At 47.4% G+C, this 18,140-nt stretch overlaps 1 protein-coding gene across 12 annotated transcripts in view; it reads right to left on the bottom strand.

Moving 5' to 3' along the window:
- PTPRT (protein tyrosine phosphatase receptor type T) overlaps positions 1–18,140 on the bottom strand; it is a 1,113,287-nt gene that overhangs the window by 181,016 nt on the left and 914,131 nt on the right. For 6 of the 12 annotated variants that reach the window (XM_043479838.1, XM_043479837.1, XM_043479832.1 and 3 more), the window contains exon 14: positions 13,384–13,440. The exons of the other annotated variants lie outside the window; for them this stretch is intronic. In XM_043479838.1, coding sequence (XP_043335773.1) covers positions 13,384–13,440 — 57 coding nt within the window. The remainder of the gene's footprint in view (positions 1–13,383; positions 13,441–18,140) is intronic. 12 annotated transcript variants of the gene reach the window in all.

Genomic DNA, 18,140 nt, shown 5'->3' on the forward strand with positions numbered 1-18,140 from the left:
AGATCTTTGTGGTGACTCTCTTCTAGGTGCAGGTAAACTCCTTTATGCTAAGAATGTTTCATGCATTTAGAATTTAGCATGATAGACTTACTTAAGAGCAGTCGTGCCTGGTCGACGCCAGCTATGGTCATTATTGACATATCGCTTAGAAGGCATGCCCTTTCAAGGGCTTCACCATCAGTGGGCTGAGAAACCCTTTCTACTTTCTCAAGGTCTCAACTGTTCCCTCTTGTGCCCAGGGGAGTCCTAGAGCATGAGTTGACCCGAGCCTGTGGCCAGACAAGGACCCCAAGCACTGGCTGAATTTGGGGGTGACACTTCTAAGAAGCCAGAGGTGGGTGCACTTTTTGAACTGGCTTAGGTGTCAGGCCACAGGTAGGGCTAAAGACTGGGACGTGGCTGAAGTTGGGTTTAAATTTGAAGATCAGATCAGGAGCCAGTGTGTGGCTGGGGTTTAGGGGCGTCTGTTGGTCAGTCTGCACCCACAGTGAGGGGGCAACGTATGCTTAGGGCTGTGTGTGGATTTGGCCAGAAGGAAAATTTTACCCATGGTCAGGGAACTAGAAAAAGCTAAGTGACTTTCAAATGGACTAGACCCCTTCCCTTGGCCTCATTAGCACCCATTCAACCTTTGGCCGGTGCTGGGGCGGGGGGCGGTGCGGTGTGGAGGTAGGAGGGCCGCAAGTCCTAGACATCGGCTGGCGTGGCGTGAGTGGTTGCTGGGATTATCAAGATAACAGTGGGTAAAACAAGGTGCTGGGCATGCGAGGTGATTAGGAGACTGCCCTGCTGTTTGAGAACTCACCGCACAATGGCAAAGACACACGTGCAAGCTGAAAATCAAAGCTCAGTGTGACGGATGCTAACACAGAAGTCTGTACAGAGAAGGGTGTGTATGACTCTGCTTAGGCCAAACTAGACTATGAGTCAGATTTCTCTGTGCCATCGCTGGTGTGGGACACATCGTGGACGTCCCTAAGAGCCTCCTCCCCCGCTGGCTCCCTCTGTGCCAGACGAAGCCTGCTCCATTGATGAGGATGAAGAAATTGAGCCAGCTCAGGGCTGACAGTGCTGGCTCCCCACTTGCAGAACTTGTGTGCTGAGCCTGGCGCCCCGGGGGCTCAAAGCTGCTTAGCTGCAGGAGACAGGAGCACCCAGGGACTGCGCTGGGGATTAAGGATTTAGTCTGAAGAGCAGATGTAAGAGAAGAGAACACACACTCTTTCGGGTGCCCTGCGGCAAAGTGATAGTCCCTCTAGACAGCCTCCGACAGCCAGTGCAAGAGATTGGCCGCACTGAATGGACGGTTAACTCTTCCTGCGGAGTTCAGAGCAGTCCTGGGCAGCTGTGGAACACAGCAAGCCTTCTCAGGAGCAGTCAGTCCAGAGGCAAGCACAAAAGCCTACCAGGGATGGCCTACGGGTCAAATGAGGCCAGGACAACGTGAACACCCTGGCTGGTGTGGCCTGGGCCAAGGCCAGGACACGCCTGGCAGCAGATGCTAAGACTGTTCAAATGCAGGAGGCAAATCACAGAGGGGAGGGTCAGAGCCCCAGAGAAGAGGCCTGCTGTGAGTCAAATGCAGAATCCAGCCAACACGGAGACCCCACAGCAGGGACAGGGTGCACCAAAGGGATTCTCCAGGATGGCAGTTCTCAGCTTTGGTCTCCTTGAGGCCTGTTCACTGCAAAGACACAGCTCGGCAAGGTGGACCCCTGCCTGCTGCCGCATGCTCAGGATCACTGCACTTCCAAGTCTGTTCATCTCCAGGGTTGTAATAAAGTACTGCAACCCAGGTGGCTTAAATAACAGAAATTTAGAGGCTAGAAGACTGAAGTCCAGGTGACAACAGGGCAATGCTCCCTCTGAGACCCTGGGTAGAATATTTCTTCATCTGTTTTAGCTGTTGGCATCTGCGGGCAACCACTGGCACTCCTGAGGCTGGAGATGCAGCACACCAATATCTGCCTCTGTCATCACAGAGGTTCTCCTTGGGGGTCTCTGTCTTCACCTGATGTTTTCTCTTCTTGTAAGGACATCAGTCATATTATAGAGTCATATTATGGATCTGGGTCCACTGTCACAACTTCATCTTAACTAATTATACCTGCAGAGACCTTCTTTCTAAATAAGACCACCTTCACAGGAACTGGGGTTAGTGTTGCTTCAACTCACCCTTTGTGAGGGGCACAATTCAACCTATACCTCTGTATCAAGCTGAGTCACGTTATAAGCAGCCTGGGAAGGGGAAGGCAGGCTTAGCATTTCACGAAGTCAAGTCAAACACAAATGGGCTCAGGGTCACAAGGAGAGGATGTAGGAAGAGGGATGGGAGACTCCTGTTTGGTTATAGGCTGAGTGGAACAGGAGGCTTCTAGAAGGACAGAATGTCCTGGCTTTTTAATTTTTAATATTTATTTATCTATTGGTTGCACTGTTACAGCACTTGGGATCTTTGGTCTTCGTTGGGGTATGCAGGATCTTTAGCTGCAGCATGTGAACTCTTAGATGCAGCATGTGGGATCTAGTTCCCCGACCAGGGATCAAACCCAAGCCCCCTGCATTGGGAGCGTGGAGTCTTAGCCACTGGACCACCAGGGAGGTCCCAGTCCTGGCTTTGTCTGAACAGCACAGCAAGATGTACCGGGGGCCCAGGTGTCTCTAAGGCTCTTACTCAGAAACATAATCCAGATCTTTCCAACTGATTTCAACCAAACTGATCCCCTATGGGGTGACCACAGTACCCATCACAAAGGGGCAGCAATGGGAAGGGAAAGCAAAGATCTGCCCAGCCAGGCAGTTCTGCCCAGATCATATCTCTGGAACATGCAGCTTCCAGCACGTATCAGGGTGCCTGGAAAGGAGAGAAGGCTCGTGGGAGGAAGCGAGAAATCTATAGCAGGGATTAGTGGAAGCATGAGCAGGATCAGAGAGAACACGCAGCACGGAATTCAGATTAGGCAACGCAGCTGAGTGAGGGTAATAAAACCAGCAGCAGGAGCCGCATCGATTGTTGAGATTCCAGCCAAATCCACCATAAACATGTTTTCTTTCTTCTAGCCTCTGCCCCTTGGCTTTTGAAAGCAGAAACACTGAATCGCTGTGTTCTGTACTAAGGCTGATCTATCCCCCTCCCCAAAGGATGGACGGAACAGCAGCTCTGCTATTAGCAGGAGGTGAGAGAGAGAAGACGGGGCCCCGGATGTTGGCAGGGTCTGTTCCTGCTCATGTGGACACAGAGTCTGGGGACAGGACTCTTCTTTGTGATCTCCGTGCTCCCCGCCCCCAGCCCGACCTCTCCTGGGTCAGCGCCATGTGTGCCCAGGCTGGGTACTGAGTTCAATGGGGCTGGCAGATCTGGGGAAGCCCTATTCAAAGACTCCAGAGAATCAGTCTCTAGGAAGCTTGGCAGAGGAGGCTGTAAGGAATTCAAATGCTAGACTGAAAACCAGGGCTCAGTGACTCACAATAAACCTAACAAAATGGTAGATGAGGAGTTTGAACCATCACGGGGTGGAGGCCGAGGGGGGGTCTGGCACACGCTCTATTGATGTTAACTACTTGCTCACATACGAGCCTACTCGTGCTTGGGGCCAGGTGAATGGGCACTATACATGTGCTGGGCAGAGGATAACAGAAATCAAACATCTCCAAGACGAGTGCTTGTAATGAGAATTTGTGCCCTCTCCGAGAAGAATCCTCACTCAGGACCAAGGGTTCTGTACCCACAACTCAGTGCCCACTGGCCTGGCCTGTCAACCATCTTTTTTAGGTGTGGCCTCAGACAATGGGCACAATAAAGGACAGAAATGGTATGGACCTAACAGAAGCAGAAGATATTTTTTTAAATTTATTTAATTGGAGACTAATTACTTTACAATATTGTATTGGTTTTGCCATACATTGACATGAAACAGCCATGGGTGTACATGTGTCCCCCATCCTGACCCTCCCTCCCACCTCCCTCCCCACCCCATCCCTCAGGGTCATCCCAGTGCACCAGCCCCGAGCATCCTGTCTCATGCATTGAACCTGGACTGGCGATCTATTTCACATATGAAAATAAACATGATTCAGTGCTATTCTCTCAAATCATCTCACCCTCGCCTTCTCCCACAGAGTCCAAAAGTCTCTTCTTTACATCTGTGTCACTTTTGCTGTCTCGCATATAGGGTCATCGTTACCATCTTTCTAAATTCCATATATATGTGTTAATATGCTGCACTGGTGTTTTTCTTTCTGACTTACTTCACTCTGTATAATAGGTTCCAGTTTCATCTACCTCATTAGAACAGATTCAAATGCTTTCTTTTTAATAGCCGAGTAATATTCCATTGTGTATATGTACCACAGCTTTCTTATCCATTCGTCAATATTAAGAAGAGGTGGCAAGAATACACAGAAGAACTACATAAAAACAATCTTCATGACCCAGATAACCATGATGGTGTGATCACTCACCTAGAGCCAGACATCCTGGAATGGGAAGTCAAGTGGGCCTTAGGAAGCATCACCACGAATAAAGCTAGTGGACGTGATGGAATTCCAGTTGAGCTATTTCAAATCCTAAAAGATGATGCTGTGAAAGTGCTACACTCAATATGCCAACAAATTTGGAAAACTCAGCAGTGGCCGCAGGACTGGGAAAGGTCAGTTTTCATTCCAATCCCAAAGAAAGGCAATGCCAAAGAATGCTCAAACTGCTGCACAATTGCACTCTTCTCACACACTAGTAAAGTAATGCTCAAAATTCTCCAAGCCAGGCTTCAACAGTACATGAACGGTGAACTTCCAGATGTTCAAGCTGGATTTAGAAAAGGCAGAGGAACCAGAGATCAAATTACCAACATCTGTTGAAAAAGCAAGAGAGTTCTAGAAAAACATCTACTTCTGTTTTATTGACTATGCCAAAGCATTCGATGGTATGGATCACAACAAACTGTGGAAAATTCTTCAAGAGATGGGAATACTAGACCACCTGACCTGCCTCCTGAGAAATCTGTATTCAGGTCAAGAAGAACCAGTGAGAACTGGACATGGAACAACAGACTGGTTCCAAATTGGGAAAGGAGTATGTCAAGGCTGTATATTGTCACCCTGCTTATTTAACTTATATGCAGAGTACATCATGAGAAACGCTGGGCTGGAAGAAGCACAAGCTGGAATCAAGATTGCCAGGAGAAATATCAATAACCTCAGATACACAGATGACACCACCCTTATGGCAGAAAGTGAAGAAGAACTAAAGAGCCTCTTGATGAAAGTGAAAGACGAGAGTCAAAAAACTGGCTTAAAGCTCAACATTCAGAAAGCTAAGATCATGGCGTCTGGTCCCATCAATTCATGGCAAACAGATGGGGGAACAGTGGAAATAGTGACAGACTTTATTTTCTTGGGCTCCAAAATCACTGCAGATGGTGACTGCAGCCATGAAATTAAAAGACACTTGCTCCTTGGAAGAAAAGCTATGACCAACCTAGACAGCATACTAAAGCAGAGACGTTACTTTACCAACAAAGGTCCATCTAGTCAAAGCTACGGTTTTTCCAGTAGTCATGTATGGATGTGAGAGTTGAACTATAAGGAAAGCTGAGTGATGAAGAATTGATGCTTTTGAACTGTGGTGTTGGAGAAGACTTCTGAGAGTCCCTTGGACTGCAAGGAGATCCAACCAGTCCATCCTAAAGGAAATCAGTCCTGAATATTCATTGGAAGGACTGATATTGAAGCTGAAACTCCAATACTTTGGCCACCTGATGCGAAGACCTGACTCATTGGAAAAGACGCAGATACTGGGAAAGATTGAAGGTGGGAGGAGAAGGGGACGACAAAGGATGAGATGGTTGGATGGCATCACTGATGCGATGGACATGAGTTTGAGTAGGCTCCAGGAGTTGGCAATGGACAGGGAGGCCTGGTGTGCTGCAGTCCATGGGGTCACAGAGTCGGACATGACTGAGGGACTGAACTGAACTGAGACAATGGGGATCTGAGAAGGCTTGCAGAGACCACGCTGTCTGAACTTAACCCCAGAGGGTGATTTAGGTAGATATCAGAGGAAGAACATCCAGCAGAGTGCAATAAGGCAGGTTCCGCGTATGTAACCAGTGTGAGTGGGGCACTTGGCACCAAAGAGGAAATAGAGCTGGGGATGTAGGGAAGGGATAGCACCTAGAGAGTGAAGGGCCTGTGATTCAGGCTAACTGTCCCTGAGCACAAAGGGAGCCTTGAGAGCATTTTAATCAGAATCAGACTCTTAGAGTAATAATTTGGCTTCAGCAGAGCATCTATTAGAAGGGACCAGTGTGACAATAGGAAGACCAGTTTGGAATCTGTTACACTAATCTGACTAAGGCTTTATGAATCTCAAGCACAAGGAGCAGCAGTGAAGGAGAGGGAGAGATTCAAGAGAGATTTCAGAGGTAATACTGGACAGATCTGATGACTAACCGCATATTGAAGACAGGGAGAGAGAGGTCAAGGTGACGCTGAGTTTCTGAATCTGAACTTAGTGGCAGTTTGGATAGCAGACTGGAGACTGATTGCTCCTTGGTCTTGAAGAACATCCCCAGAGTGAAAAGGCGTGGTGAGAGCCCTGTCTTATTTGCTCCTTACTTGGATGCTTATCTTGTAGGAAGCACAGACATTCACCTGCTACAGAAGGACACCCCACAGGGGAAGGGGCACTCCAGAAAGATGCCTCCCTGGTCTGCATTGTATACTGATTCCATTGGGAGATGGATAACAGAAGCTGGTACCAAGAGCCTGGTGTCCGTCAGGCCGTGAACATCTATTACAAGACTGACAGTGGTGACAGTCTGGCGCCCTTGACGGAGTACTAGACTCCATCCCTGCTCTGCAGAGTCTGCCTGCTGCCCCTGGAGCAGCCAAATGGAAGAACGGAGGCAGTTCTGCAGTGGCCACCTGGCCCCTGATCGTCACCTGCCTCCCTGACCTCCGGCTGTGGTCGCTGCCCTTATTCTGCAGGTGCAGCCCTGCATGGTGCTCTGGAACCAACGGAAGCCTTGGGGACTGCAGGCTGCCCAGATGAAGGGACTTCAGCATTGTGCTGCCTCACTCTCCATCCCACTCTTGTCTTGGGCCATCTCTGAGACCGGGGCTGCCATACTCCCAGCTTTATGTCCCAATTCCCCAATGAGCCCTGGCTTGTGAATCCTGCCGAGCACTCCTGGAGCCTCATGCCTGGGGCTTAGATAGGTTCTTACTTCCCACCTCATTTCCCATGAGCCACAATTCTGGTCCAGCCACCTGCCTGAATGTCACCACTGGCAGGCTTACCTGCTTGCCTCTTCTCTGGACCTCAGTTTTCTCATCTGTAAAATGGGTTTAGAATAATAATCACAGCACAAGTCTATATACTTCAAGTGTATTTCTCAAGTACTCCTCTCAACAACTAGTAATTCTTAGTATCCTCACTTTTTAGACAAGGAAACGGGCACACATGAGCCGAGGCTCACAGTCCCACAGCTAGCTTTGGAGGCACAGTCCTGGATCATGGTAGTTCTCAGTTCCTGGCACATAATGAAAGCGAAAGGGAAAGTTGTTCAGTCATGTCTGACTCTTTGCAACCCCATGGACTATACATTCATGGAATTCTCCAGGCCAGAATACCGAGTGTGTAGCTGTTCCCTTCTCCAGGGGATCTTAACTCCCAAGGATCGAACCCAGGTCTCCTGCATTGCAGGCGGATTCTTTACCAGCTGAGCCACCAGGAAAGCCAGGGCACATAATAGGTGCTCACTAATATTGGACATTGGCATAAAGCATAGTGGGTAAGACTACAGACTTTCCTGGGTTCAGATTCTATTTCATCATTTCTGAGCTGTGTGATTTTCCAATCACCAGAGTCTCAGTTTCCTTATCTACCAAATGATAATGACAATGGTACCCTACATGGCGGAGCTGTTGAGAAGATTCAGGACATTAATAATATGAAGCCCTCAGCGCCTTCCATGGAACACAAGAGGTATGTAACACATGCTTGCTGTTGTGTTATTCATCGTCATGGCCACCCCTGGTGCCACTGTCCCCCAAAGCTGCCACCTCCTTCCAGCCGGCCTGGCAGACTGCGCTCCCACTGCCTGTCTTCCACCTCTCTCTACCAGGCATAGCTGCCATCATGGTGGGTTTACAGGTTTAAGCCTTTTTCTGGAGAGGTCCTCTCACCTCTGGCTCCTGTTCTCACACCATCCATCCCTACCTGCCAGAGGGCACAACCTCCCTGGGAGGGTCCTTCACTCCCCAGGATGTCCAAGCCTGCCAGGGGCACAAGGCATCCTGCTGGGTCTTCCCTAAGTCTGCCAGGCTGCTTCCCCATCTGCTCTCAGCCATGTAGCTTTGCCCCAAAGGCTCAAACTCTTTCTACCTGGATCCAAGATTTACAAGACATCCCAGGGGAAGTTGCTTTAGAGGCAGTTAGCTGCAAAGCAGTCTCAGAGAGAGTATTACAGCCTGAATCCTGTCGATGTGGCCAGGCCCTGATATAAAGAATTGCCAGAGAGCTCAAATCCAGTGTTCTTGGATAACCTAGAGGGATGGGGTGGGGTGGGAGGCTCATGAGGGAGGGGACATGCATATACCTATGGTGAATTCATGTTGATACATGGCAGAAACCAACACAATATCGTAAAGTAATTATTGAAGGATTGCCAGGGAGATAACAATAGAGTTTGAACATGAAGTACAAAGGTAGAAATGAAAGGATGGAGTTGTGCCTGCCAGCCTCTCAAGCCAGGAGCCCTGCTGGAAATGATTTCACTTTCTCTGCTGACCCTGGCCAAGACTGAGCCTGGCGGTGCATGGACTCATCCTTACTACCTCACAGATGAGGAAACTAAGGCTCTGAAAGGCTTGAATGATTTGCCAAAGTTCCCCAGTTTTTTACACGAGGGCTTGTCCCAAAGCTCTTCTCCCTGAGGACAAAGGCTTGGCATGGGCAAGACAGTGAATCTGGGTCAGTCCAGGGGGTTAAGACCAGAGCAGGGCTGCCTGGCTGACCTTCAGAGCATCCACTCTAAGCCCCAGTCTGGGTGCTGCTAGCTTCCTACTGGACTCAGTTCACAGAGCACACCCTGGAGGCCTGGAGGAGTAGGGGCCAGGGCAGCACTCTTTCAGCGATAGTGGGTTGGTCCTTTAGGTAAATCCAGTTGGTCCTTTAGGTGAAATGTTAAATAACTAGTCATTTGTCCACTGCAGTCCCAAGTCATTCCACTTCAGAAAAACACCAAACTCTAACCACAGAGGTTTTGCTTTATTTTTTTCAGTGGAAGCATCCCTGCCCTCTACCCACTGTGCTGGGCTTCGGAGGTGATGTGGTGGTAAAGAACCCACCTGCCAATGTAGGAGACATAAGAGACACGGGTTTGATCCCTGGGTCGGGAAGATCCCCTGGAGGAGGGCATGGCAACCCACTCCAGTATTCTTGCCTGGAGAATCCCATGGACCCAGGAGACTGGCGGGCTGCAGTCCATGGGATCTCAGAGGTTTTACCTTGTATTTTTCAGTGGACACATCCCTGGCCTCTACCCACCAGATGCCAGGAAGCCCTCACAACCAGTGGTGACAAGCAAATACATTTCCAGATACTGTCAAATGTCTCCTGTTGGCGGGCGGTGTCAAAATGGAATAAAAAAGAACTGAACTTTACTGAGCCTCTACTTCTGTGCACCAATGAGGCAGAAGGATGGTCAAGACATTTTGTTAGGTTATTTGTATAAAGTTTTAAAAACTGAAGTATAGTTGATTTACAATGCTGTGTTAGTTTTTGATGTACAGTATTCAGGTTTATATATTCTTTCTCAGACTCTTTTCCATTATAGTTTTTTACAAGATACTGAATATAGTTCCCTGTGCTATATAGTAGGATCTTGTTGTTGTTTGTTTTATATACATTAGTTTATATCTGCTAATCCCAAACTCCTAATTACCTCTACATCTGTGCTGTCCACGATGACAGCCACTAAGCCACACGTGGTTATCGAGCACTTGAAATGTGTCTAGTATGATAGAGGAACTGAATTTTAAAATTTATCTCCATGAATTTAAATTTTAACACTGGAACACTGTAAAGTATGTTTACTTGTTAAACACAATGTTTATCTTTTTAGGATTAGATTTCATTTTTAACGGCTTAAAATTTAGCATCTGAATTGCAAAGTGCTCTAAGTGTAAAATTCACACCAGATTTCAAAGGCTTAGTGCTAAAAAAAAAAGAATGTAATATATCTTTTACTAATAATTTTAAAATATTGATTACATGTTAAAATGATAATACTTTGTAGACACTGGGTTAGTTAAAATATATTAAAATGAATGTCATCTGCTAATTTTTACTTTTTTAACAAATAATTTTAATTTTTTAATAGGCTATGTTATTTACTTTCTTTAGGTCATGCCCCGAGCCATATGAGATCTTAGTTCCCTGACTAGGGATCGAACCCATGTTTCTTGCAGTGGAAGAGTGGTCTTAACCACTGGATCCCTAGGGAAGTCCCCTTTTTTCACTTTTTAAAAATTTGACTCTAGAAAATTTCAAAGTACATATGTGGCTAAGAGTCTGCGTCTCTTGGAGGTTTTCAACCAGGTGGGGGGTGCCTTTGCCCACAGGGGATATTTGACTGTGTCTGGCAATAAACTTGGTTGTGCTAGTTGGGTAATCAAGTGCTCCTGGCATCTAATGAGTAGAGGCCAGGGATTTGCTAAACATCCTACAATGCACAGAACAGCCTCCCACATCTAAGAACTACCTTTCCCCAAATGTCGCTAGTGCCGAGGTTGAGAAACCCTATAATAGAGCATGAATCCCTTGAAGCAAGGACCAGGAAGTTAGACCTGAAGAGCGAGGGGAAGCCATCACACAGAGTTCTCACCATGAACTCTGGCCAGCGGTGTCGGTATCCCTGCTCCTCCCCAAGAAGTGACTGGAGCCCAGAGAAGAACAATGCCCAGGTGCCCGGGGCAGAAAGTGGCCAAGCTGAGACCTGCACTCACTCTGAAGGCCAGCCTGTCTCCCACCCCACAACCAGGGGCCACAGACCTCTGAGCTGGTGCTGATGCGAAGAGGCTGCTTTCGTTTACAGTCTAAGGCTCCCATCGCTCAGGCCTGGCCGGTTATTATTCACATCAGCCGTTATTGCCACCAGAGGATGAGCATTAACAAAAACGCCCTTTGAGAGGGACAGCCTGCTCGAAGAGAAACACTCTTGGACACCTCACCCATCAAACGAAACCGAGAAAGGCATGGAAATAAATGGAACGCAATGAAATAAACCTGTCAGAGAGAGAGCATTCAGATGTCTCAGGAGGCAAGAGGTAAAACAAATGTGCCTGATATGGGGCTGGCTCTGTTTAAAGAAAACATTACGGGACTGCTGACTTGAAAAGGGCCCAGAGAACAATGGCCCGGCAGAAAGGGAGCTGCCCGCATGCCCGGGAGAAGCAGTTTCTTGGTAAATTGGGTGTGGGCACGTGGTAGGAGCCACTCTCCTTTCACTATCACCAGGCATCTGTCCACAGCTGCCACCTCCCTGGGGACAAGAGTAAGACTGGGGGCCAACAACAGGATGGGAGAGGGGACTGACATCTGATGGAGGCCAAAAGAGCAGGGCGCTCTGGAGAGTCACTGAACATAATCTCAAATGTGACTCTGCAGGAGGTGTGACCATCAGTTTTACAAGTTAAACAAGGCTGTGCAACTTGCTTAAGGTCACAGAACTAAGGAGTGGCTGAGATGACATTCTGGGGGTGTTGATGGGGACACCCTGGGCTATGGGTTGATGGCAGACACAGAGGTGGGGACAGAACTTGGCTGTCATGAGTGTGGTGGAGGCTCTGCCCAGATCTCCTTTCCTGGGCTGGTGCACTCACCTCCAGCTGCTTAAGATGGGGGTGCTGGCTGCTAAGGTACCCCCTTCCCTGCAGAACTGCCATCAGGCCAAGGAAAGTTGCGCCCCAACCGCTACCAGGATGTGGACAGTGGCCAACTGACACACCAGCACAGATGTCGGTCCCCTGCCGCGGAGGAGGGGCAGCCCTGTGATACAGTCCACACTCCAGAGCCCCCGTGGGCTCAGCTGACACCATCTCCACATCCTCCTCTGGCTTCTTCCCCTGCCCTCACATTCTTTCTTCTGAGAATACTCATCAATGACTAATCTGCACAAGAATCCCCCATCTCAGGCTCTGTCCAGGGAAACTCAGCCTAAGACAATCACAAACAGAAGAGTTTCTGAGCTTGGGAAGTGGGTGAACCAAAGTGGACCATGAGCCCCTGGATGGCTAGACTCTTGACATCCCTGCCTCATATATTCCCCTTCCCACCGTGACAAACTGACCAGTCAGCGACTAGCAGAGAGTAAGCCACTGTCTGGGCAACAACTTTGAGAGAGGTGCCAGGTAAAAGGTTTGAAATCTCCAAAGAAACCTCCGTCGACCAGAAAGGGCCCCTGCAGTGGAGACCTCTCTGTCGGGAGGGTCTCTGCTGTCTCTGGGGCCCCATGTGGGGCATCAGCGTCTGATGGGCTCTGCATCATGATCTCTGAAGAGTTAATATGAAACGAGAGTGAACTCCCATGATGTTAGAGGGAAAGGGCTGGTGTTTACTTCAAACAACTATCCACTCTAGACTGGGGCATTCCCATAGTGACCTTTTTCACATTTACTACCTTATTTCATTTCAGGATACAGTTTCAGAAGCCTGTGTGTGCAGAGTCTATAAGAAAATGGTGTTCCCCCAAAGGGAAGCATTATTATTCTAACTTAACAGACAGGAGGGGTGGGACTCATTATACTCAAGTGAGTTGTCCAAGACAAAGGGCAGACAGGGAGTCGGCCAGATCTATTCATTTCCTAAGCACAGACATGTTAGGTCAATTCTCCCCCAACCTCAGACCATAGCTCAGTTATCTCTTCCCCTGGGAATCATCCCCTGAACTTTAGGTGTACTTGTTGGTTTATTTTGAATACCACATGGCTCTTCTTTGTAGCAAGACTCACACTTGCCACTGTATACACATTTGTGTAGTTTTTTTTTTTTTTGGTGGGGGGGATTAACGGTTCTTTCCCTTCCCACAAACTCACAGGAATATGCTTTCTTTTGTTCACCACTGAATACCTCAGAGCCTAGAACAGTGCCTGGCACACAGTAGGTACTTTGTTAGCATTAGTAGAACGGGTGAATGGATGTGTTAGATAGATGGACGCACGGATGGATGGAGGTAGGGATGGAAGATGGGGAGGGGGCGGGGGATGGCTGGGTGCATGGGTGGGGTGGAGGGGCTGCCAGTCCCTCTCTGGGGGGACCACTGAGCATGGGCTGCTCTTTACTCCCTTCCCCCCTCCCCAGCCCAGGGCTCTGGTGATCACCTGTGGTGAGGAGGCAGAGTGGAGTCCCCGGGGTCACCTGGGCGCTGCCCATTGGTGCTGACCACAAGGAAGCCAGTCCCCAGGCAGCATGCAGAAGAGAAGGAGAGAAAGAAACACACATGAACACGTGCGGCACAGTGAGCAAAACTGCAATTCTCGTGGCTCTGAAGAGCTCACACTAAACAGCAAAAGAACATCATGATCTAACAAAACAGGGCCTGAAATAGATCTTTAGAGATGAAACAAGGATAGGAGTCACCATTTATCAAGCACCCATGGCATGCCGGGACTCTGCCAGGTACCTTACATACAATGTTTCTAAGACTTAGAACAACCCAGAAAGGTCAGCATTATCATAAACGAGCCATCACCTTTCCACCCAGACATCTTCTCCCACCTTTCTTAGTGAAGGGTGCCACTACCCATGTAGCTATGCCGTCTACAAACCTGGGGTCATCCTTTATCTCTCCTTTCTATTGACCTCCAACTTCTGATCACTTGGCATGCCTTATTAACTCTACTCTAGAAAAGGTTTTGAAGCTTTCTCCTTCCCTCAAATTCAAGCCATCCTCCTGTTTCACTTGGGTTACTGAAGCAGCCCCCCTGCTGGACTTTCTGCCTCCAGTCCTGTTCGCTTTCAGACTATTCTCTATCCTTCAGTCGAAATGCACCAGTGACCCTGTTGTGCTCCAGATAAATCTCAAATCCCTTAACCCGGTTCCTGCCCCTCCAGGCTCTCCCCACTCCCACTCAAACACAGTAAACTCCTTTCCATCATCAACCGTGCCCCCTGCCCCACCTTCTTGTCAGGAGGCCTTACCTAGGAGGCTCACTTGGTGTGGAAATACCCGCTTCCTGCCTCTTCACCTGGATGAAGACTGTTCATCCTCCAAGTGTCAGCTCAGAACCCCTCTCTGGGAGTCTCACTGTACAAGGGTCAGAAGCCCCTCCTCTGTCTTCCCTAACACCCTGGTTGTCCCTTCTCAAAGCAATAGCCTCGCTGTATTTTAAGTGGCTGCCTTCCCTGCAATTCTGAGTCTCCTTGAAGGCAGTCACTGTCTCATTTCTAGTGCCCTGGTGGGACCCTGCACTGGATCTGGTACATAGTAGGCAGTCAGTGACTATGTTGAATAAATGAATGGAGGAAGGAAGGCTGAATCAGACAGCTGATGTAACTTGCTGAAGGTCACACGACTATGAACTGGCAGAGGCTGGTTTGTATGACTTTAATGTTTTCTCCTTTTAAATCCACTACTTGCTTCTCTAAAGAAAATGCTACAGAAAGGAAGAAGGTGTGCTAGGCTTGGTCAAAGGCTGCACGTATTTCTCTAGTGATTCGTCAACAAGATTGTATAAAGTCCTTGTGCAAAGTTCTTATCCAGAAGTTCTCTCTTATGCAGAGAGGGGCAGGACAACCCAGACCAACTGATAAACAGGAAATACATAGCTTCAAAAATTCACACACATGGCAAACTTTACCAACAGCTGTGAAATACTACAAAATCCAACCACCGGTCAATAGAAATCATAATATGTGTATACCTACAGCTGACTCACTTTGTTGTATAGTAGAAACTGATACCACACAGTAGAGCAACTAAGTCCAATAAAAATTAAAACAAAATAAAATAGTAATCAGAATATCCCTCCCTCAAAGGTTCGGGAAACTTCACCATTCTCAAACCATATTCCAAGTCCAAATTCAGAAAACTAAAGCTGGTAGGCCAAATCTGGCCAACCACTGTTTTCTGTGTGTCCACTGGCTAAGAATAGTTTTTACATTTTTTAATGGCCGGGGGGAAAAAAAATAAAAGAGGAGTAATGTATTATGACACATGAAAGTTATACGGAATTGAAATTTCAGTGTCTATAAATAAAGTTTTATTGGAACACGGCCATGCTCATTTTACATGTATTATCTATGGCTGCTTTTGTGCTACCATGACAAAGATGAGTGGTTGTGACAGGGACCATATGGCCTGAGAAACTGAAAGTAATTATCCGGCCCTTTACAAAAAAGTTTGCCAACTCCTGTTTTAAGTGGATATTTTTATTACATTTCCCCCCCACAACCTTCTGAGGTGGGTAAGACAAAGACTGTTGGCCTGACGTCAGAAAAAGAAATAGAAGGCTGAGAGAAAAGGTGATTCACACGCTCCTATCTGGCCTCTCCGAATAGCTTCCTACCTGTTCTTCCCTGTATCTACTCTTGTCTTTGCCTCGGTCTCCCTTTTCTGACCCATTTTCTAAGGCGTAATAGGGTGGCCTTTGTGACAAAGGCAGTCCTCTAAGCTCGGCCCAGAGCTCCCTCTATCTCGGGACAATCCCAGTTCCGCGATACGCCATGGGGCTGAGGCAGAGTCCTTGGTGTCCTGGCCGTGCTCAGCCCTCCAGCCTCCACTCTCTCTGCCCCCAGCCTCCTCTGGTCACACTGGCATTCCAGCCATGGTTCCTCTGCCTCGTCCCACTCAAGTTCCATGGCTACCTCTCTCACCACTAGTCGCTGGCATGTGCAATTTCCTCAGCTCAGAAGGCTTCCGTGTCTTACTTCCAGCTTTGTTCCATATGACAACTGCTACTCCTCTTTCAAAGCTTCATCTCAGAGATTCCATACCTAGGAACCCACAGCCTACACTGACTTCTGTTTCTCTTCTCTGTGCTTCCACTGCGTCCTGATTTTACCTGCACCAAAGCCCTTATCTTGGTGGATTTGACAGAATTACTACTGGTTGGCTCTCCCACTGGTTACTGCTTGTTGAGTGCTTGTTATTAGCCAGGCATGGCACTGATGCACTAAGTCCATTAGCTCATTAAATTCTTAATTAGACCCATGAAGTTAGTGGTGTTACTGTGATTGTTTCATAGATGGGGAAACCGAGACACACAGCAGTTAAGTACTTTTGCTAGTCTAGAGTCAAAGACTGTCCAAATCTAAAGTTCTTAACCTCTATGGGATGAGGGACCACATACCAATATTAAGTGATGCTCAAAACTAAATGGATAAATGATATTCTAGCTTCAGTTCAAGTCAGTTCAGTTGCTCAGTCGTGTCTGACTCTTTGCAATCCCATGAACCGCAACATGCCAGGCCTCCCTGTCCATCACCAACTCCTGGAGTCCACCCAAATCCATGACCATCGAGTCGGTGATGCCATCCAACCATCTCATCCTCTGTCATCCCCTTCTCCTCCTGCCTTCAATCTTTCCCAGCATCAGGGTCTTTTCCAATGAGTCAGCTCTTCGCATCAGGTGGCCAAAGTACTGGAGTTTCAGCTTCAACATCAGTCCTTCCAATGAACACCCAGGACTGACCTCCTTTAGGATGGACTGGTTGGATCTCCTTGCAGTCCAAGGGACTCTCAAGAGTCTTCTCCAACACAGTAGTTTAAAAGCATCAATTCTTCAGCGCTCAGCTTTCTTTATAGCCCAACTCTCACATCCATACATGACCACTGGAAAAACCACAGCCTTGACTAGATGGACCTTTGTCAGCAAAGTAATGTCTCTGCTTTTTAATATGCTGTCTAGGTTGGTCTTAACTTTCCTTCTAAGGAGTGTCTTTTAATTTCATGGCTGCAATCACCATCTGCAGTGATTTTGGAGCCCCAAAAAATAAAGTCAGCCACTGTTTCCACTGTTTCCCCTCTATTTGCCATGAAGTGATGGGACCAGATGCCATGATCTTAGTTTTCTGAATGTTGAGCTTTAAGCCCACTTTTTCACTCTTTTCTTTCACTTTCGCCAGAGGCTCTTTAGTTCTTCTTCACTTTTTGCCATAAGGGTGGTGTCATCTGCATATCTGAGGTTATTGATAGTTCTCCCAGCAATCTTGATTCCAGCTTGGGCTTCCTCCAACCCAGCATTTCTCATGATGTACTCTGCATATAAGTTAAATAAGCAGGGTGACAATATATAGCCTTGACATACTCCTTTTCCTATTTGGAACCAGTCTGTTGTTCCATGTCCAGTTCTAACTGTTGCTTCCTGACTGGCATATCGGAGGCAGGTCAGGTGGTCTGGTATTCCCATCTCCTTCAGAATTTTCCACACTTTATTGTGATCCACACAGTCAAAGGCTTTGGCATAGTCAATAAAGCAGAAATAGATGCTTTTCTGAAACTCTCTTGCTTTTTCAATGATCCAGCAGATGTTAGCAATTTGATCTCTGGTTCCTCTGCCTTTTCTAAAACCAGCTTGAACATCTGGAAGTTCATGGTTCACATATTGCTGAAGCCTGGCTTGGAGAATATTAAGCATTACTTTACTAGTGTGTGACATGAGTTCAATTGTGTGGTAGTTTGAGCATTCTTTGGCATTGCCTTTCTTAGGGATTGGAATGAAAATTGACTTTTTCCAGTCCTGTGGCCACTGCTGAGTTTTCCAAATTTGCTGGCATATTGAGTGTAGCACTTTCATAGCATCATCTTTCAGGATTTGAAATAGCTCAACTGGAATTCCATCACCTCCACTAGCTTTGTTCGTAGTGATGCTTTCTAAGGCCCACTTGACTTCCCATTCCAGGATGTCTGGCTCTAGGTGAGTGTATTTTTCATTTACTAGCTGTGTCATTTGGAAAATTACACACATTTCTGAGTTTCAATATCTCTACCTGTAAAATGGGGGTGATAAAAAAATATTGTATTTGGTCAAAAAGTTTGTTCAGGTTTTTCTGTACGATGTTATGGAAAAACCTAAAGTAACTTTTTAGCTAATCCAAGATCTCATGAAGTTCTTTCAAGGATTAAGTGAAAAACAGC

This window comes from Cervus canadensis, chromosome 10 (assembly GCF_019320065.1).
Source record: "Cervus canadensis isolate Bull #8, Minnesota chromosome 10, ASM1932006v1, whole genome shotgun sequence".
Taxonomy (NCBI): domain Eukaryota; kingdom Metazoa; phylum Chordata; class Mammalia; order Artiodactyla; family Cervidae; genus Cervus; species Cervus canadensis.